Below are 22,626 nucleotides of genomic sequence, written 5' to 3'. Positions count from 1 at the left end.
TCTGACCAAAATTGATATACCCTTTTTGCAAGGGTATAAATATACGATTTTAGATAAGGAGGTAAAAGCTCTTCTTTTAGAGAAAATTGAAGAAACAGACTACAGCTCTGACTCCGACTAATTAATTAAATATTAATTTTATATAAAAATCAATATATACAATATTATTCACTTGGATTTGTGAATTTAATGTTAAATATTAATAATTTTAATAGTTTCTAAAAAAAAACACCAATATTCTAACACATATGTATAAATTAAGTTACGCTAGATCTGCCGAATCGCCCACTGTGCGGCGGCGTCGGCAATGTCATTGGAGGCCAATGTACTAAATATACTACTACTGAAAGTCATAAGCTTTTGACTTTGTAACATGTAGTTCATGGCCTTGGTCAATGAGTGCTTGCTGGTCGGCTCAATAGAACCGTTAACAGCAAAAACAAATGATGAATACTCAAATTCGCATTGGTTGCAAACTTAAATTTAGCATTTTCCAGTATTAAAACTTTGGCCAGGGCACTGAGCGTGTGGTGTCACTTTTGGGTTTGTCTTTTTGGGTGTTGGACTTCGTACTGTATTCATTGTTTCAATTGCAGTAAAAACATCATATATGTATATATACTAATTTTAGTCGGAATAACCATATTTATATTTATATTCTTCGGCCGTCTGGATCAATGCAAGCTCGCTGAGCATCGCTGGATCAAGTGTATTAACCTTGAAGGAACCTATGTTGAGAAATAAATCGACACTTCTATACAATTTTCGTTTTCATTTGTTGGCTAAGCACTTATCGGACTGCCCTCGTAGCTCCCATACAAACGGCAAAGTCACGAACAGTGACTTCCGTCAGTAACTTTAGCAGTTCTTTCGCAACTATTACCCTTTTTGGATGAAACGTTTTTTCCACTTTGACGACTATAGGTAAGGAAAGAGTTATATAAAAAAAGGAAAGGGTATACAAACTTTGACGCGGTCGAAGTTAGCCACGACCCTTTTGTTATACCCTTGCAAAAGAGGTATTAATATTGGTGAGAAGTGTGCAACGCATAGAAGGAAGCATTTCCGACCATACAAGGTACATACATAGTATATTCTTGATCAGCACGACGAGACGAGTTCAACTAGCCATGTCCGTCCGTCCGTCCGTCTGGATCAACGCAAACTCCTCCTAGACCGTAAGAGCTACAGAGCTGAAATTTTGCTCGTAGGCTTGTATATACTGCAGGGATTGTATATTTCGAATTCAGCCGGATTGGACCACTATATCATATAGCTCCTATACAAACCCCAAAGTCACGAACAGTGACTTTTCTCAATAACTTCGGTTTTTTCAGTGCTATTATCGTGAAACTTAATATTAGAGAGTTTATTACGCTTATAAACGACTGTGCCAAATTTTATCAAGATCGATCATATAGCTCCCATAGGAACGATCGGTCGAAAACAGTGACTTTTGTAAATAACTTCGTTACTTTTACCGCGATTGCTTTCAAATTAAACATTTGTTAGTTTAATATATCTGTTAATGACTTTGCCAAATTTGATCAAGATCGGGTGACTATAACATATAGCTCCCACGATCGGTCGAAAACAGTGACTTTTGTAAATAACTTCGTTACTTTTAACGCGATTGCTTTCAAATTAAACATTTGTTAGTTTGATATATCTGTTAATGACTGTGCCGAATTTGATAAACAACGGGTGACTATATCATATAGCTCCCATAGGAACGATCGGTGGAAAACAGTGACTTTGATCAATATCTTCGTTATTTCCTACGATTGTAGGCCATTCTTTCGCAAACATAAGCCTTTTTAGATAAAACGTTCTTCCACATTGATGGCTAATAGGTAAGGAAAGAGTTACCAAAAAAGTTGCAAGGGTATACAATCTTTGACGCGGTCGAAGTTAGCCCCGGCCCTCTGGTTTTTAATTATTATTGCTAAAGGAAAGTAATATTTGATAGCGAATCGAACAGACTTTATGGTTGGGCTGTAGTAAGGTGTTTACACCCATTGTGAGTTGTTTTCATCATGATAATTTGCACATGTGGAAAATATGTATTGTACAGCTAATTTACATGGCAAAAGTTTTATATTCGAGGTCACAGTATACGTAGTTTTTGATTCATAAAAGTAGCACGTGTCGTGCAAAAAGGGAAGCCCTCTTACCTAAAATCGTACTTGCACTTAGCGAAATTACCATAAAACGTTACTAGGACAACATGGAAACCCCGACACTAAGGTACTGACTCCCTGGTCGAGCCAATTTTCATTTTTTAAGGCATTTCCATAATAAACAGCTGCTTGAAAGGAAAAGCGTTGTGGTGCCAACATTTGTCGTTCCTCTGCCACATCTCCACCGTCCTTGTTTTCGTTGCCCTTTGTTCCTTGTCTTTGTTTTTCCTTATTGTATGTCGTCGGATATTACCAAATTGACCGTGGCTTAAATTTTTGTTGTTGTTTTTTTGCTTAGCGTGGGGGGCCAGGGTAGTTTATTACTTCGCTGCATACAATAAAATACAAATTGCAGACAATTGATTTTCTGTATGATTGCCGGCTACTTTTTTGGCCTCGTGGGTCCGCCAACGTAAATTATTTCGGCAAAGGTTAATTGTGCATTTACAATACGGGGTATTTATTGCAGTTTGTTGAACAATAAGTCAATTTTAAAATTTTTAACAAAACTTATTGATAAGTAAATTCTTCATGTACCCATAGAAAGAAAGCTTTTCCATCCATCAAATATAGTTATTCTTGATACGACATAATAATAATTTGATTGACGAAGCATAATCGTCGTCAATGGCTAACCTTTAACACTAGAATTCCGAAGAAAACTAGTAGCGAGTTTCCATAACGACTTGCCCTCTATCATTGGTGACTCAGCAGCGTTAAAATCCCCCTCACAACACGATTGTAAAATGGGACATACAGTAGCTGGGAGGCTTCTCACATGAGATTCATGACCTCCAGCACCGTGATCCAGCAGATATATGTAGTCATCCCTTCTAAGCATTTCCAGAGGGCCGGGTCCGAAGTTTGTATACCCTTGCAAGTTTTAAACCCTTGCAAAAAGGGCATATTAATTTGGTGAGAAGAATGCAACGCATAGAAGGAAGCGTTTACGACCATATAAAGTAAATATATTTTTGATCAGTACGACGAGACGAGGTTATAAAGCCATGTCCGTCCGTCCGTCTGTCGTCCCCATAGGAACGATCGGTGGAAAACAGTGACTTTGATCAATATCTTCTTTAATGTACGATACACCCATAGGGTGAAATGGTATATTAAAGTCGCCAAAATATTCTTGATCAGGATCAACCGCCGAGTCGATCTAGCCATGTCCGTCTGTCCGTCCATCTGTATGAACCAGCAGATCTCGGAGGAGAGCTAGAGCCACCATGGTATGTATACTCGTGTATTGTGTACATATATAGAGTTAATTGGAATTTCGCCAACGCCCCCTTACGCCCCCCAGGAATCACATAAAACTATTTTTCTTAAAAAGTATAGTTGCTAGAGACATCAAATTTGGTTTATATACTCGTTTAGTTAGCGCGCAGAAACTAATTGTTTAAACTTTTTGCCACGCTCCTTCCGCCCCCGGGATTCACATAAAACTGAGTTTCTTAAAAACCATGGCAGCTACCGACATTAAATTTGGTATGTAGACTTGCTTAATAGACGCGCAGATATTGGATATTTAAAAATTTTGCCACGCCCACTTCCACCCCGCAAATTAAACAAAACTGATTCTCTCGAAAACTAACAAAGCTAAAGTCACCAAATTTAGTATGTACACTGGCTTAGTATGCGCGCAGAGTATATATATTTTCATATTTTGCCACGCCACTTCCGCATCCACAATTTAGAAAAAAACCGATTTCCTCCTGTAGTTTTTTGACTATGGCAATCAAATTCGGTAGACTAATTTATCTTATCTATTTCTACCTAACTACCAAATTTTATTGAAATCGGACTAGAAACATGCAAAATATGCGTATGAACGTATTTTACTAAGCGGTCCACAAGGCCAGAATTGGTCGTTGGCTATTGGCGGCGCTAGAGTGCTCGTGTGTTTGTAGAGTGAGCGAGAAGCACATAGTGAAGCATTTTAAAACAATAGACATACATTTGGTTTCCGAAATTTAAAAAAAAATTGTTTCACCTGGTGTATGGTGTACCCAAGTCGATTTACTTACTTCATTTCTATTGTGTATTTGTCCACGCGATTCGTGCCGTGCGCTATACGGCTGCACCCCTCGGTCGGGTGGGAGGTGGGCAGTCATCTGCTTCAGCTCGCGCTTAACATGTTTTGTCCTGGTGTCGTAGGGGCCACTAGAACGTACTGCGCATAGTATCGTCAACGTCCGCTAAAGATTATGTCCTGCATTGAATTTGTTCTTGAGTTTTTGGGTGTAAGCTTCAGTCGAAAGTTTCTAAAATCCTTAATTAATAAAAATCTTTGCCGTGTCCAAGGCAAACTCGTACCTGTGAAGATACATACAGATGTAGGTATAGTTAGACATAGCAAGTTGTTCAGCTAAGTCTGCTGGTGGTAGAACCTTTTGGTTCTTCTTGACCTCCAGTGGGCTAAGCGCAAGGTTTGATTAGTATGCGTAAGTTGATTTTTTTGGGTCCTGATCGTTTTTTTTGTACAAATGCTCTTATAACGCAAAACTTATCATTTTTTACAGTATAACTTTCTAAAAAGTGTTTGTTTCAGTTGTGAAACTTAAATGTTTGCAGGACCCTTAAAGGGTCTTTTAAAAACAAAATCTTAACATACCTTTTGCTTAGGTTGTAATATAAAAACATTCGATCGGTCTATTAGTAAGTACCTATAGATAGATACATACATACATACGTACAAACATACGTGTATATGATTATGAAGCCTTTGGCTTTTAACACTTTTATGACCTGGCAGTCTAACATTTAGCCATGGCACGCAACTTCCGTTGGCTCGGCCGCCAATATTACTTATAATTATATGTTTTCGTCTGTATGGTCTTTCAACCTTCGGTCTCCATGCCGCAAAAGTCTCTGACCCAAATTAGGTTTTTTCTTTTCATACCCTTGCAAAAAGGGTGTAATAATTTTGGTCAGAAGTGTGCAACGCATAGAACGAAGCATCTCCGACCATACAAAGTATACATATATATTCTTGATCAGCACGACGTCCGTCTGGATCACGCAAACTCCTCCTAGACCGTAAGAGCTACAGAGCTGAAATTTTGCACATAGGCTTGTATGCAGGGGTTGTATATTTTTGATTCAGCCGGATCGGACCACTATCTCATATAGCTCCCATACAAACCATAAAGTCACGAACAGTGACTTTTCTTAATAACTTCGTTATTTTCTATGCTATAATTGAATTGGAACTTAATATTAGAGAGTTTATTACGCCTATAAGCGACTGTGCCAAATTTGATCAAGATCGGATGGCTATATTATATAGCTCCCATAGGAACGATCGGTCGAAAAAAGGGACTTTTGTAAATAACTTCGTTACTTTTAACGCGATTGCTTTCAAATTAAACATTTGTTAGTTTAATATATCTGTTAATGACTGTGCCGAATTTGATAAACAACGGCTCCCATAGGAACGATCGGTGGAAAACAGTGACTTTGATCAATATCTTCGTTATTTCCTACGATTATAGGCGATTCTTTCGCAAACATAAGCCTTTTTTAGATAAAACGTTCTTCCACATTGATGGCTAATAGGTAAAGAAAGAGTTACCAAAAAAGTTGCAAGGGTATACAAACTTTGACGCGGTCGAAGTTAGCCCCGGCCCTCTGGTTATTAAATGTATAACCTTTATTTTTATACCCTTGCAAAAAGAGTATTTTAATTTTGGTCACGCATTTCTCTCGACAAAATAAAGTATGTCCCTTCATTCGTGGGCCCATCCGTCTGGATCAACGGAACCACCTTCAAAACCGTAGAGCGGAAATCAAATGAGTTCGTATATCCATGTCCTTTCTGTCCGTGTGGATTAATGCAATCTCCTGCAAGACCGTTATAATTAAATCGCTGGAATTATCTGCATATCTTGGACTCAGTGGGATCGGGCCACTTGATCATATGGCTCCGGGAAACGCATTTAATATTCTATAACTCAGTCAGATTTGATGAAAATCAGCAACCGACATTTTATAGCAGCTTGAGTGTGTGGGCCGTTTTTTCGAGGAAATGTGAGCTTGGTTTTTTAGTCTTTTTCTGCTTAGATGCAAAAAACTTGCAAAGGTATATAAACTTTGACATGGCAGAACTTAACCCCGGCCCTCCGGTTTAATATTTAATACATATTATTTGTAGCTACCAACGGTCCATCATTGTTTGCCAGCCACTCAAGCTACTCCTATTCCTTAGTTATTGTTCCTGCTGCACTTCTGTTTTTGTTTTCATAATTGCGTGCACCCCGGACCCATGCCAAGCCGCTGGTTTGTGTATCGAGATAAGGGTTGAAAATTAGGAGGCAAGATGTTGTTGCATTTTGGTTTTGACTCCGCCTATTTATTGTCCATACTTGAGATTTTAATGACTTTCACTGCTTGATAAAACCGTTATTTACGCGTGTCTATGCTAGCGACTTTTCCTTTTTATACCATGCACCCATATGGTGAAATGGTGTATTAAAGTCGCCAACATGTATGTAACAGACAGAAGGAAGCTTTTCACACCCCATAAAATATATATATTCAGTTTCAGTATCAACAGCCGAGTCGATCTAGCCATGTCCGTCTGTCTGTCTGTCCGTGCGGCCGTATGAACGCCTAGTTCTCGCAGACTTTAAAAGATAGAGCCACCAAATTTGTGGGTTCGTGTAGGATGTAAAGGGATCGAGGTTATTTCAAAAATTTACCACGCCCCTTTTCGCCCCCACAATTAAAAAAATAGTTTATCTCAAAGACTTTTAAAGCTAAAGACTCCATATTTGGTGTGTATATTTGCTTAATAAATGAGCAGGTTTGTATGTGTAAAAGTTTTGCCACGCCCCCTTTCGTCCCCGTTATTTGAAAAAACTCTATTGTTTCCCGTTATTTTCTACCCTCTCACTCAAATTTGATACTAATATCCAACAAAATACCAAATTTGATCAAAATTGGTCAAAAAATAGTCGAGTTATGCATAGAAACATTTTTCCATAAGGTCGGACTTGGCCGTTGGCTGGTAGGGGCGCTAGCGTGAGCATATGCTTGAGTGAGCGAGATACAAAAAGATGTAAAAAGTATAAATATATAAATCCATTTGTTATTATAAATTTCGAAATCCAAACATGAGTGCTCGTGTGTTCATACTATGTGCTATCTCGCTCACTTCATATTTTTAAATAGCCAAATTCGGCAGACCAATTAATCTTATATATTTCTACCAAACTACCAAATTTTATTGAAATCGGACTAGAAACATGCAAAATATGCGTATGAACTTATTTTACTAAGCGGTCCATAAGGCCAGAATTGGCCGTTGGCTAGTGGCGGCGCTAGAGTGCTCGTGTGTTTGCAGAGTGAGCGAGATTGCATAGCATATTAAAACAATTTAATAGACATATGTATGTACATTTGGTTTTCGAAATTTGAAATATTTGTTTCACCTGGTGTATGGTATACACAAGTCGGCTAGTCGACTTACTTACTTCATTTATTTTATAAAGAGTTGATTATTCTACCAAATAGAAACGGTCCAAATGGTAAACTGACTAGACATTTTTTTATAAGTCTCCTTAAAGTTAAGATTTCTAAGCCCATTTTGTCTTTGAAGGTCGCTTAAGCTCACACAAAATTCAGGACACGCTTCCTGGAGTTTTAACAAAACAAATCTAGCAACACATAGTAGAATCAAATAACTGTATTGATATTTTATCAATAAAACGTCATCGAAATATTTCGATTTTATAAACTTTTAAAAATCGACTTAAGCTGTGCACCCCATAGTGCTGGGGAGGCAACTGACTTGCATATGCTTATATTGGTACACGTTTGAGTGTGCTGTATGCAAGTGCCTGCAGCTGGTCCACAGTTGGGCGCGGCAGGCAGTGTGGGGAGTTTACTCAAGCCGGAAGAACGAGAAAGGTCAAATTAAGTAGGGGGGCGAGCGGCAACAATTATATTTACTACTTCTACAATAAGGGAAAATTGTAAACTCGTTTCGAGGGGTGGAAAAACGCAGAACGCTAATAAAACATAGTACACACTAATCTGTTGCGTTATTAACTGTGTGTGGAAAATGTATGACCGTCTAATTTATATATTCAAAACGGCGATGCCCTAGATTATTTTGTTGGTAATTAACAATTTTATAGTTTTTGCAAAACAATAACAAACCAGAGGGCCGGAGCTAACTTCGACCGTGTCAGAGTTTGTAAGCCTTTGCTGGTTTTTTGGTACTCTTTCATTACCTATAGCCGTCAAAGTGGAAAAACGTTTTATCTAAAAAGTCTACTGCTTGCGAAAGAAAGGCCTACAATCTTACAATTAGCATAGCAAAAAAAAGGGGAATTATTTGAGCTCAAAAAATAAAGAAGTTATTGAGAAAAGTCTCTGTTCGTGACTTTGCCGCTAGAATGGGAAGATATAGTAGTCCGATCCGGCTGAATCCGAGATATACAAACTGTGTAGTATATAGAAGCCTACGTGTACATAGCTCTAACGGTCTAGGAAGAGTTCGGGTTGATCCAGACGGACAGGCATGTCTATTTGAACTCGTCTCGTCGTGCTTCCTTCTATGCGTTGCACACTTCTGACCAAAATTAATATAACCTTTTTGCAAGGGTATAAAAATATGTCAGGTGTGAGAAATACCTACACTTTATACATTTACCTTCCACAACCAGTGCTGCAGCACAAGCAACTCTTAGGTTCAACTGCTCCCTAGTCAGCTTTCACAGAATGCTTCTCTCAAGCGTGGACTAGGAGAAGTACCTAGTTATTTTTACAGTGCCTTCTCAGCGTCAGACTTAAGCGTTCAAATTTTACACCGATCACAAAACAAACCTTTCTGCATAATTGTAAAAGCGCCTTCCTATGTGAGTAACTTAGTCAGCTACAGGTGACTTAACGCGCGGTTGAGTGCGAGATTCGGAGGTATCGCATTCGGTAATGCCCCAGGCTGAAAACTTATGACAACGCATTAGCCCGCAACCTGCTGCACAACGTGTTAAGATTTGTCACGCCGTCCGCCTTCCCTTTAGACTAGAGACGAACTGGTGAGAATGTTATTAGAATGTTGGGGGAAAAGTTGGGCCACTATTAAAATTGTCAAAGGACATTTCTGTGACATCATACTTTGCTTTTGTGGTGGATTCCTTTCGTTACCGATGTCTAAGACACTCCTAAATCGTTTATTTCTTTGATATCTGGTTTTCGTGTACTGTACGTTTTTTTTTTTTTTTTAAACATAATTTTTTCAGCATTTTTAATACGTGAAAAAATATTATATTTATTATATAGAATTATACCTCTTTTTTCTTATTGCAGTGTCGCGTTTTGTTGAACCTACGCACCTCTCAGCCATTTGAGGAAGTGCTTGAAGATTTGGGTCAAGTGTTAAAAATTAATGGAGCAAAAAAAATGTATACAGGCACAGGCCAGGAGGTAAGGCGTTGACTCACTCCACTTAATAACTGAACAAATAAAGTTGTGAACATGATTTCACAAATAATTATATGTCTTAAACATTCGCCCCACAGGTACGCAGTTTTTCCCAACTACGCAATGAATTCGCCGATGTGGACACATTCTATTTAGCCACAGGAACAGCTCTGATTGCTGGTTCGCCCATACGTAGATCGCGGTCACGGCCTTCGGTAGTTGCGGCCGCACCTATAATTCCCACGGACGAATTGCCTAAAGTGCCGTTGCGCGGCGCACGTCCACGCAGCAAGAGTCGTCCACGAATATTGTATGCTCCAGAGAGTGAGATTTTACGACCAAATGGGGAATATTCTATGTTGGACATAATGAAGGAAGAGCCAAGTAAGGTGACCATTCGTGGATTGCGACGCACCTTTTATCCGCCCTTACACCACGCACCGGCTGATAATTCACCGCCCGATAAAAAACTGCAATTGCAGTGGGTGTAAGTATAAGTAAAATCGAACTGGGGGATAAAAACGTGCTGTGAGACGAACAAACTTTAGTTTATGTCGCTTTGTGTGAGTTGTTCGAGAATTAGTTGCAACACACTCCATCATTGAGTTTGATTTTTATACCCTTGCAGAGGGTATTATAAAATTGGTCAGATGTTTGTAACGCACAGAAGGAGACGTTTCCGACCCCATAAAGTATATATATTCTTGATCAGCATGAGAAGCTAAGTCGATATAGCCATGTCCGTCTGTCCGTCGGTGCGTACGCGTTTTACTCAGCCATCTTAAGAGCTATCGGGATGAAATTTTTTTTGGGAGCTTTTTTTTTACCCGGGTGAGATAAAGTATGAAAATCTTTGGGATCGGACTACTATATCATATAACTCTGGAACAAAAATTTTTGCAAAAATTGGAGTATCCCCATGAAATTTACCAATATAATAGAATTTGATATAAAATCTCAGATCCCAAAATTTGACCCTGATCGGATAAATAGAACACAAGTTACAGTCTATATAAATCGGTTCAATCGCTGCCGGCAGCTCTGCTTGCTGCCTACTACGTCATCATCAAATCAACAGAGCACATGCATACACACACAGACGCAACGCTACATAAACTGTATGTGTATGCGTGCGTTGCTTTGCTTAGGGAATGAGGGAAGAAGAAGAACAAATTGTACATAGTATGAAGAGTAAAATTGTTTTGTTTGTATATTAATGAATTGAGTTGCAGAAAACAAATTTTGAACATGTGAAATTATTATTGTCAAGGACTGCAAGGGTATATAAACTTCGGCATAGCCGAATTTAACTTCTTTGATATTTATACCCTCGAAGAGGGTATTATAAAAATTGCTCAGATGTTTGTAACGCACAGAGGGAGACGTTTCCGACCCCATAAAGTATATATATATTCTTGATCAGCATGAGAAGCTGAGTCGATATAGCCATGTCCGTCTCTCCGTCCGTCGGTGCGTCGGTACTTAGCCATCTTAAGAGCTATTGGGATGAAACCACTAACCATAGAATACATAGATGCGTCAAACTCAAGATTTTTTGATTACAAACGCTAGCCTGAGCGTGGAACCCCAGAGAACTTCGGCAAAAGCCGAACAGCGTAGAACCCCAGAGAGCGGCCGCAGTGTCGCTACACATCGAAAATAATTCAGTCTGCCACAGATCGCAGAACGATGAGCGCATGTCTGTGTCGGTGTGCTCTCGTTTTGCATATGTATGCGTACACTCGTCGGTACATGCTCAGGCTTCGTAGTGTGTGTGTGTGACGTGAAGTTGTACAACATCGCATTTCAATAGCTCCCTCAACCAAAATTTTTAATTTTCCGGGAATCGAACCAAGAACATTCCGATCGCGAAGCGAGCACTTTATCGGCACAGCCACCGGGATTCACACGAAGCTGATGTCAATACTTCTTGATATTCTTTTCACAGAGGCATTACCTATTCGCATTGTCGCTTTTTTTGTCGAAAATTAAAAATTTTGGTTGAGGGAGCTATTGAAATGCGATGTTGTACAACTTCACGTCACACACACACACTACGAAGCCTGAGCATGTACCGACGAGTGTACGCATACATATGCAAAACGAGAGCACACCGACACAGACATGCGCTCATCGTTCTGCGATCTGTGGCAGACTGAATTATTTTCGATGTGTAGCGACACTGCGGCCGCTCTCTGGGGTTCTACGCTGTTCGGCTTTTGCCGAAGTTCTCTGGGGTTCCACGCTCAGGCTAGCGTTTGTAATCAAAAAATCTTGAGTTTGACGCATCTATGTATTCTATGGTTAGTGGTCAATATAAATCGGCGCTGCCTGCTGCTTACTACGTACGACAGCAGATCACAAACACACAGACGCACCGCCTCATAAACTCTATTTGTATGCGTGCCGTGGTTTGATTATTGAATGAGGGAAGCAGGGAAAAAATGTAGTAAAACGATTAATAACACAGGCCGACATGATTTTTGCTGACGTTATCTTAAGAATTGTTCTTAACTAATTCGGGTACGCTGATTCTAACTGCATACTTGGTTTTTCTCCATCACGTCCAGATTTTGTGAAATCTGGAGATCTGCGGTTGGAAAATAGGCACCCAAAAGTATACTATAGAAAGTTTAAAACAAAAATTTTTAACTTTTTTAACAGATTTTAGAATATTCCGTGTAAGAAAATTAGTTCTTTTTTACACACTAATAAATAAACAATTTGTAAGACGCAGCAAATTCCCACAATTCTTTAAAATTTAAAAGCAGACAATTCTTGGAATCCCTATAGCATACTTTTTGGTTCAAATTTTACTCATTATAGAACCATATCCAGAGTGTAAGATATTATCCATTATAACAAAGAAATAACCCTTTGATATTATGTAAATTTCTTTTCAATCAAGCCTAATATATTAATGGGATAAAATAATAAAGTTTTTAATACAATATTATGCTTATATCATGGAATAATATATTGCAAATGAGGTCATTTTAAATAATTTTAACGCATTTTTTTCACAATCCTGACGTGATGGAGAAAAACTAAGTACAGGGTTGTAATCAGCACCTCCCAATTACTCTCCTCTAGTAAGACCTATTGAACGTCAAACACTTTTTCATAACCTCAAAAATGTTGGCCTGTGTAATGTTTGGTTTGTGTATTGATGAGTTGCAGAAAAAGATTTTTGAACGATAATCACTTTACATACTACACGAACCTACGTTCAAAATTTAGTGGCTGAAATGATTTAAATAGACCACATTGTCTGACAATGCTGCAATTTAAAAACAAGTCATAAAAGTATTCATTTGTAATCAGTTGTCTTATTGCGATCTCCAAACCAAACGGACGTGTGTGCGGATAAATCTTAAGACTAACAAACGGTTATCGTGAAATAATCAAAACAAAACCAACAAATAACTGTGCTTGCGGAACACGCGCTAATCAACCTTAGTCGGTTCCGTTACTTACTCCTGATTGGTCAGCCAATCACCGAAGCTAACATAAACTATTGCATACTTACTGCGCCAACAAAATTGAAAAAAGTGTAGCATACTTGTGGGCTTTGCCCATAAAGTTTACTACCACAACCCTCCGTCACTATGAGCAATAACGAAGCACCAAGCGGCAGTAATAATGCCACATCAGCACCCTGGCAAGGACAAATCTGGAAAACAGTTCCGATAAAACGCAAAGGAGCCTCCCCAAAAATAAAGCGGAAGAAGAACGTTTCCCAAAAAAGGTCTGCATCGAGCAGCTCGGATTCATCCATGTCGGCGGAATCTGAATACGATGACGGTTCGCCAGAGCCCGGCGAAATCCTGCGCAAAGCCCAAACCAAGGACAAAGACTCGTCCACCAACAACACCAATAGTTTTGCACTGCTTGCACCAACCCGGGTGTCTCCCCCGCTGCTGATACCACAGCCAACACAGGCGGTGAACCCAAGACCCAAGACCCCCATCTTTATTCCGGCTGTTTTAAACATTGCCGAAATGCTAAAATTCATCACGAAATCTATCGGTAAGGACTTCTCCTACAAGGCAGGTAAAGACGGCGAGGTACGTGTGATGACAGCCAATGCTCAAGATTACAAGCTCCTCATAGCAGCCCTGGAAACCAATAATAGAGCGTTCTACTGCTATCAACTGAAGCAAGAAAGAGCCTACAGAGCGGTGATCAGGCACCTGCATCATACTACCTCCCTTGAGGACATCCGAGAGGAATTGGCAGCCCTTGGACACCCAGTTCGGCATATCATCAACGCCAAAAACAGACACACAAAGGTCCCCATGCCCATTTTCTTTGTTGATTTCGAGCCAGCCGCCAACAATAAAGAAGTCTTTTCAATCAAGCGCCTCTGCAACGCAGTCGTAGCCATAGAGCCCCCTCGCAAAGTCAGAAACGTCGTCCAATGCCACAAATGCCAGGAATTTAGGCACACACAGCACTTTTGTAACATGCCTGCCCGATGTGTCAAGTGCGCAGGCAACCACATATCTTCAATGTGCACAAAAGTCAAGGAAGCCCCAGCCAAATGCGTTCACTGCAACGGGAACCACACTGCCTCCTACAAAGGTTGCAGAGTGTATAAGGAAGTGGCCAAGAACTTACTGCGAACAGCAACAGCAAGCCAACCCACGCTAACCAACAACGCAACCACGCAGAACGCTTATACTAAGCACGTCACTAGTGGCTTATCATACGCCAACGCTGCCAAAGCCGCTTCCTTCCCTGGCAACATTCCCACAACAGGATTCAACCTCCCACCCCTTCCCCCGCTCCCGGAACCCAACTCCCAATCCTCCCAGCTGGAGCAAATTATCAAGGTAACGCATGCAAAAGCTGGGCAGAAATCGACCTTTATTTAAAACGCAACCGCACCGACATAATGCTCCTATGTGAAACACACCTTACCGACAGATCCTACTTCAAAATCCAGGGATTTGACTTGCTTCAGGCGAATCATCCGAGCGGCAACGCCAGAGGTGGTGCTGCCATTCTTATAAAATCCACAATAAAATACACCGAAAACGCTCCGCTAACTCTTCCCTTGTTGCAAGCTGCATTAACAGTCATCAAAACCTCACTCGGACTCCTGACAATTGCTTCATGCTAAATTCCTCCACGACACGCAGTCGACACGCAAATGTTTCAACAATGCCTGAGCACTTTTGGCAACAGGTTTCTCATTGCAGGCGACTTCAATGCCAAGCACTCATGGTGGAGCTCAAGGCTAAATAACCCCAAGGGAATTGCCCTCAGACCTTGTGTCAACACACTCAACCTGAGGATCGCCTCAACTGGTCAACCTACATACTGGCCAACCGACCCAAACAAGGTTCCTGATGTCTTAGACATTGTTGTCAGCAGAGGCATTCACCTCAGCAGAATCGTCGTGGTTGATGAACCAGACCTGCTTTCTGACCACAGCGCAATCAAAATCTGGGTAGACACCCCTGCTGAAGTCAAGACACGCAACACTCGGCTGCTTAGGGGAAACTCTAACATTGAACTCTTTCAATCCATATTAGAGGACGTAGTCAACCCATCAGTTCGCCTCAACTCTGGTGGGGACATTGATGAAACCGTCGAAAAATTTGCCCTTGACATTTGTGAAGCTGCTACCTCTTGCACACCACCTACACGAGCCACACAAGTTTGCCTGGTCAAATGAGATAACAGATGCAATCAGGAACAAGAGAAGACTTCGAAGAGTTTGGCAACTCAGTCGCAACCCAGTTGACAAAACAGCACTTAACAGAGCCACTAAACACCTGAAGACTCTATTCTTTGATTAAAGAAACGCAGCTACTGCTGAATACTTGGAGAACCTCGAGCCCAACAACCCTGAGAAAAATCTATGGAATGCGACCAGATACCTCAAAAGACCCATAAACAGGAAAGTTCCCATTCGAGGTACCAACGGAGACTGGTGCAGATCACCAGAGGAAAAGGCAGAGGAGTTTGCCACTCACGTAGCTAATGCCTTCTCCCCTTTCAACTTGTGCACCCAGGCCGAACGAGACGACACCACAGACTCTAGAGTCACCATGTCAAATGGCCCTCCCCATCAGCAGAGTCTCCCCGGAGGAAGTAAAAATGGAAAATGACAGGCTAAAAACAACTAAAAGTCCAGGTTACGACGGTATTGACGCGGTCACCCTGAAGCTTCTCCCGCCATGAGCAATCCAACACCTTGCGTGCCTGTTCAACGGTATATTCGATCTTAGTCACTTTCCATCCCAATGGAAATGTGCTGAGATCGTAATGATACCAAAACCAGGCAAACAGGAAAGCGACCCCGCATCATACCGTCCGATTAGTCTCCTGGCACTTCTCTCGAAGGTATTCGAAAGAATACTTTTGGCTAGAGTGCTGCCGTTGCTGGACGATATCATTCCAGACCACCAGTTTGGTTTCAGGCAACACCACGGAACCCCCGAGCAATGTCACCGCATCGTCCAAAGATTACTCAATGCCTTCGAGGAAAAAAAGTATAGTTCAGCCGTCTTCCTGGACATAAAGCAGGCGTTCGACAGAGTTTGGCATGAGGGACTCTTGTTCAAACTTAAGTCTTGGCTCCCAGCCCCTTTCTTTCTGCTGTTTAAATCATACTTGGCCGATAGAATCTTCTACATCAGATGTGACACTGCGGTATCCCGGATTGAGAAAGTGAAGGCAGGTGTCCCTCAAGGAAGCGTCCTAGGCCCCATCTTGTATACCATATACACGGCTGATCTCCCAGCTCTCCAGTCTCACGAGCTACTGATAGCAACCTATGCAGATGACACTGCGTTTATAGGATCAGCATCAACTCGAAGTCAAGCCACCGAAAGACAGCTGAACATTATTGAGCCTTGGCTGCTCAGATGGAACATCGAAGTAAACACAGCAAAATCCAACCACATCACTTTTGCTACACGAATAGGTGACTATCCTTCAGTCAGTCTGTACGGGACTCCTCTGCCCACAGTTGACAAGTTGAAATACCTCGGCCTCACCCTTGACCGTAGACTTAACTGGAAGGCTGACATCAGGGCTAAGACAATGCAGCTTAATTTGAAGGCAAGAAGGACGCACTGGCTCATCGGTCACGGATCGATCAAACAAAGTGCTGCTGTATAACTGTATATATAACTATACTGAAGCAAATTTGGACATTCGGCATTCAGCTGCGGCGAGCCATTTCAACGTGGAAGTCCTGCAAAGATTTCAAATCAAGCTTCTGCGCAAACTGGTGCGTGCCCCGTTCTACGTCTAGAACTCAGTTCTGCATAGGGACTTGAAAATCCCATCAGTCCACAGGGAGATCCTCAGATATGGGGTCCGCCACCTCGGCAGACTCACCTCTCACACCAACAGGCTTGCAGCTGAAGAGGTTGCATCCTCTTGACCTCCCCTTCCAGTCAGATCCCAATTGGTAGTGCTAGCTGCACTTCCTTAATTTCGGCAGCGGCTTTTCATTTCATTTCAACATTTTTGCTTTTTGAAATTTCTTTCCCTGCAACTCAATTCATCAATACACTAACACATGGGGCTGGTAATAAAAAGTCCCAAAAAAAATTTCATCGCGATAGCTCCTAAGACAGCTGAGTAAAACGCATACGCACCGACGGACATGGCTATATCGACTCAGCTTCTCATGCTGATAAATATATTTCATATGGTCGGAAATGCTTTTTCTATGCTTTGCACACCTCTGACCAAAATGAATATATCCTTTTTGCAAGGGTATAAAAAAGAGTCAATAATGTGAACTTTTTAAATGGTTATTCTTACTGTATTTCAGATATTTAATGAAAATATAATAATAACATTATTTTTTAATGATGATTGTAAAATATATCAAATTAGTTTTTTTTGCGTTAGAATCTGTGTTGAAGTGTAAACCACTTAATGACTGACAAATATCAGTTTAATATGCGTATTAAATTCAATTAAGATCGGATGACTATGTCATACATCGATTGGACAAAAATAATTTTGGTGCCTAAACTTGTTACTTATACGATTATCAATAAAGTGGGTTACCACCTTACGCACATAATAATCCATTACACATTTTTTTTACATTACATTTTAATCCAGTCATGGTTACCGTGGAATTGACGCACGTCGCAATCTGTGGGTATTGCCTTCTGGAGAACTTCTCTACTATGTGGCCGCTGTGGCAGTTCTATTCGATCGGGACGAAGATACCCAGCGTCATTACGTAGGTCACACAGAAGACATTATGTGGTAAGGAAAATAATATTCCCCTCAAAAAATACAAAATTTAGAAACTGCAACTCTTTCTGTAGCATGGATGTGCATCCCTCACGAGAGCTGGTGGCTTCCGGTCAAAAAGCAGGTCGCGATCGAAAATCACAGGCACACGTACGCATTTGGAGTACTGAATCGCTGCAAACCCTATACGTCTTTGGTATGGGAGAACTAGATACCGGAGTTACAGCTGTAGCCTTTTCGCAGTTGGTTAGTTACACACACGTGTCTTAATTTAGTCCGTAGATGCATTAATATTTAACTTATTTTCAGAACGGAGGAAGTTATATTCTAGCTGTGGACAGTGGCCGGGAGAGCATATTGTCTGTTTGGCAATGGCAATGGGGTCACCTGCTGGGCAAAGTGGCTGTATGGTTAACTAGGAAAACATTCGAAATCAGTTCGTAACTATTTTCTTTTACTCATAGACTCTGCAAGAGGGCTTATCGGGGGCTGCTTTTCATCCCCTCGATGACAATTTAATTATCACACATGGTCGTGGGCACCTGGCATTCTGGCATCGCCGCAAAGATGGTTTCTTTGAACGTACAGATATTGTTAAGCAACCTTCACGTTCGCATGTAACCAGCGTGCAATTTGAGCCAGACGGCGATGTTATAACAGCGGATTCAGATGGTTTTATTACCATATATTCAGTGGACTCTGATGGCGCCTACTTTGTGCGTACAGAATTCGAAGCACACAATAAAGGCATCGGCTGTCTTATTATGCTTGGTGAAGGCACTCTGCTTTCAGGTGGTGAAAAGGATCGAAAAATAGCCGCATGGGATTCCTTACAGAATTACAAGAAGATAGCCGATACAAAGGTGCGATATAATGTGCAACACAGAATCAGCTTTTTGTAACGCACTCGTATACTCTTTTAGCTTCCTGAAGCGGCTGGAGGAGTGAGAACCATCTATCCACAGCGTCCTGGTCGCAATGATGGCAACATATACGTGGGCACCACCCGCAATAATATTCTAGAAGGCTCTTTACAGCGTCGATTCACGCAGGTTGTGTTCGGCCACGGCCGTCAACTTTGGGGGCTAGCCGCCCATCCTGATGATGAACTGTATGCCACAGCTGGCCATGATAAGCATGTGGCCCTGTGGCGTAAGAATAAACTAATTTGGACCATTCAAACTGGTTATGAGTGTGTTGCATTGGCTTTTCATCCGTTTGGCACTCTGGCTGCGGGCAGCACTGAGGGCCATCTGTTGGTTATCAATTGTGACAACGGAGCTGTGATGTTGACGCTTCGTGTTTGTGGATCACCCCTTAACTGCGTGGCTTACAATCAGGGTAGGGTAAAAAACAAAGTATTTTTAGCTCTAAAATATCATGTCTGCTTTTTTATATATATTATAGTTGGCGACATGATCGCTATGGGTTCGCAAAATGGCAGCATTTACCTCTTTCGCGTGTCACGCGATGGTTTCTCATATAAGAAGGTCAACAAAATACGCGGTTCCCAGCCTCTTACGCATCTGGATTGGAGCATGGATGGGAATTTCGTTCAGACAGTGACTATTGATTTCGATCTACTATTTTGGGATGCCAAGTCACTATCACCCGAACGTAGCCCCATTGCCATGAAGGATGTCAAATGGCTGACCAGCAACTGTACAGTCGGCTTTTTAGTGGCTGGACAGTGGAGTAATCGTTATTATAGCAGCACCAATACAATTGTAGCCACTTGCAGTCGATCAGCCGCCCATGATATGTTAGCCTCGGGTGATGCTGAAGGATATTTGCGCTTGTTCAGGTAACTTGAGAGGAAAATACTTTGTGGACCTAAGATTTTTGTGGTTTTTATGTACCAAACGCCATCAATAACCGACTCGACCTGACGATAAACGTTCTTCCGTCTGTCCGTTCGTTTAGACAACTAAAACTCGGTGTCCATAGAACCTAGAGCATCAAATGTCTTTTGTAGATTTGAGTAGCGTGATCGCAGATAAAGTTTTTAAGTTTATTTCATTTTCGCCACGGTCCCTTCCGTCGACAGAATTAGAAACAAAATATATTCTTTTCCAATATTTAAACCATCGAAATTAATATGCCAAGGTTCGGTAAATTGAACATAGTTGTTTCAGCTGGTGCATGGCACACTGAAGTTGGCGATAACTTTTATTAAAAATCAAACTTTATTGTTTTTGTATGTGTATATAATAAATCGATTTATATTCTCAACTACCGCCCCATTTATAGATATCCTTGCATCTCCCCACGTGCTGAATTCCATGAGTCAAAGGTTTATTCTGGAATGCTGGCTTGCGCTCGTTTCCTATGCGGCGATCACACCCTTATCACTGTAGGCGGCACTGATGCTTCCCTAATGGTCTGGGACATTGTTGAGGAATAACTGAAATGGCCACCGTGGCGCCCTACTGGACAGTACGAATCATCTTACACAGATTACTGGCATCGTCGCACATCTCAAGTTTCGTCCACCGTTTTGGATAGTGACTCTTTGGGCTATCAGTAAAAGAAACTCCGAGTGGCTTCATACTCCCAAGTACTGTCTAGTTTTTAAGCTTGCAATAACAACAAATACAACGAATTGGCCAGCATTCCCATTTGGTTTTATAGAAAAATATCAGAAACGGTAACTTCGGCTAAGCCGGCGCTGTTATACCCTTGCAGCCTTTTTTCGGAAGATTTTCATTTGTTTCAACTGTCACAATCACTCTGCCTTTTTCAGGATTGTTCCTATCCATACGTATGAGTGATGTAGCTGTCCGATCTCGAAACTCAAAGATACAAAACAAACACATATTTGCGGCTAGCTTGGGTTGAAAAACTTAAGAAGCAAAAAGTTTTCCTACTTAATTCTACTCTTTTGACCGGTCAGTTATTGTATGAAAGCTGTATATTACATTGAAACGATCTGACCGATTAAATAATTTCTTCTAACTATGGTAATAAGCTGCTGAAATTTCATTTAATAGCTCTTAGTAATGTGAGAGTAATTGAAAAGGTCAGGCTAACCGACATAACAATATCTCAACTCGGCTCGGCTTTCGGGTCTGTCTATGCATTAGAAATCTCTGACCGACTTAATAATACGCTCTGCAAGGGTATAACAATGACTAAAATAAAATATCTTAGATAATTGCACGTTTATAAAAAAAAAAATTAACAAATTTTCGAAAGTTTTTAAAAAAAGAGAACAGAAAAAAGGAATTAGCCAGCACCGAACTTGACTTCCACAACTCGAAATCTTCCGTTATTGCTGCCATTTGCATTGGTTCGATATTTATTTTATTAGATTTTCTTTTTTGATTTGGTTAAAACCTTTAAATGCCACTGGTGGTACTATATGTCGAAAACTGAAACTAAATATCAGTAAAACATACTACTTCACGTTCCAAAAACAAGTGCAGCAACAGAAAAACACACACACACACATATGAATAAAGAAATGTGCACTTCTAACAGATTAGACACTTACATACATACAATATATCGAATGTGTATTATTATACCAAAACGGATTTTTTTTTCTAGCGTTGAAATAAATAAACAGTTTGAACAAAAAAAACGCCGTGTACATTTTAGGTTGGAAGAATTTTTGTAATATTTAGAATTGAAGCTAATCGTTTGTTATTGTTTGTAAAAAGGAACTCATTCAACCCTACTAAGTATACCATGCATACATACATGGGGTGAAATGGTATATAAAGGCTCCAAAATGTATGTGACAATATATATTGTTGATCAGCATCAACAGCCGAGTCGATCTAGCCATGTCCATCCGTATGGACAACTAGATATCGGAGACTATAAGGACTAGGGACATGTTGATTCGTGTGAACAATGTACAATGCAGAGGCATCAAATTTGCTATGTATACTTGCTTAATACGACAAATATTGGTCGTTTAAAAATTTTGCCATGTACACTTCTGCCTCTGCAAATTAAACAAAACTGATTTTCTCGCAAACTAAGAAGTTAAAGGTTTTAGCCAGGCTCAAATTTTGAAGCTCTTTGTCAAAACTCTTTAAAAAAATCAGAGGGCCGGGGCTAACTTCGACCGCGTCAAAGTTTGTATACCCTTGCAACTTTTTTGGTAACTCTTTCCTTACCTATTAGCCATCAATGTGGAAGAACGTTTTAGCTAAAAAGGCTTATGTTTGCGAAAGAATGGCCTACAATCATAGGAAATAACGAGGATATTGATCGAAGTCACTGTTTTTGACCGATCGTTCCTATGGGAGCTATACAATATAGTCATCCGATCTTTATCAAATTTGGCACAGTCCGTTATAGGCGTAATAAACTCTTTAATATTAATAGTTTCACGATAATAGCATAGAAAATAACAAAGTTATTGAGAAAAGTCACTGTTCGTGACTTTGGGGTTTGTATGGAAGCTATATGATATAGTGGTCCGATCCGGCTGAATCCGAGATATACAACCCCTGCAGTATATACAAGCCTACGTGCAAAATTTCAGCTCTGTAGCTCTTACGGTCTAGGAGGAGTTTGCGTTGATCCAGACGGACGGACGGACGGACATGGCTATTTGAGCTCGTCTCGTCGTGCTGATCAAGAATATATATACTTTGTATGATAATCAAATTATGAATCTAATTATGAGGCAAATCTGCTGCTGTTTTGAGAGCTCTAACGATCTCCTTAAAGCTCTATTCTATGAAAATGATCTCTACTTAGAGCAAGCAATATGTAACAGGTTTTCACCCCTCGAACCATTCCAACTTTTAGATAAAAGAGGATT

General features: G+C 40.7%; 1 protein-coding gene across 2 annotated transcripts in view; it reads left to right on the top strand.

Moving 5' to 3' along the window:
- DCX-EMAP (Doublecortin-domain-containing echinoderm-microtubule-associated protein) overlaps positions 1–20,451 on the top strand; it is a 67,259-nt gene extending 46,808 nt beyond the window's left edge. For both annotated transcript variants that reach the window (XM_068302440.1, XM_068302441.1), the window contains exons 3-11: positions 9,498–9,614; positions 9,710–10,098; positions 17,709–17,858; positions 17,921–18,092; positions 18,156–18,251; positions 18,311–18,709; positions 18,770–19,187; positions 19,254–19,650; positions 20,097–20,451. In XM_068302440.1, coding sequence (XP_068158541.1) covers positions 9,498–9,614; positions 9,710–10,098; positions 17,709–17,858; positions 17,921–18,092; positions 18,156–18,251; positions 18,311–18,709; positions 18,770–19,187; positions 19,254–19,650; positions 20,097–20,250 — 2,292 coding nt within the window. In that variant the 3' untranslated portion in view covers positions 20,251–20,451. The remainder of the gene's footprint in view (positions 1–9,497; positions 9,615–9,709; positions 10,099–17,708; positions 17,859–17,920; positions 18,093–18,155; positions 18,252–18,310; positions 18,710–18,769; positions 19,188–19,253; positions 19,651–20,096) is intronic.
- The last annotated feature ends 2,175 nt before the right edge of the window (positions 20,452–22,626 follow it).

This window comes from Drosophila tropicalis, unplaced genomic scaffold (genome assembly GCF_018151085.1).
Source record: "Drosophila tropicalis isolate 14030-0801.00 unplaced genomic scaffold, ASM1815108v1 contig_993, whole genome shotgun sequence".
NCBI classification, from domain to species: Eukaryota; Metazoa; Arthropoda; class Insecta; order Diptera; family Drosophilidae; genus Drosophila; species Drosophila tropicalis.
This window is presented reverse-complemented; position numbering and strand designations above follow the sequence as displayed.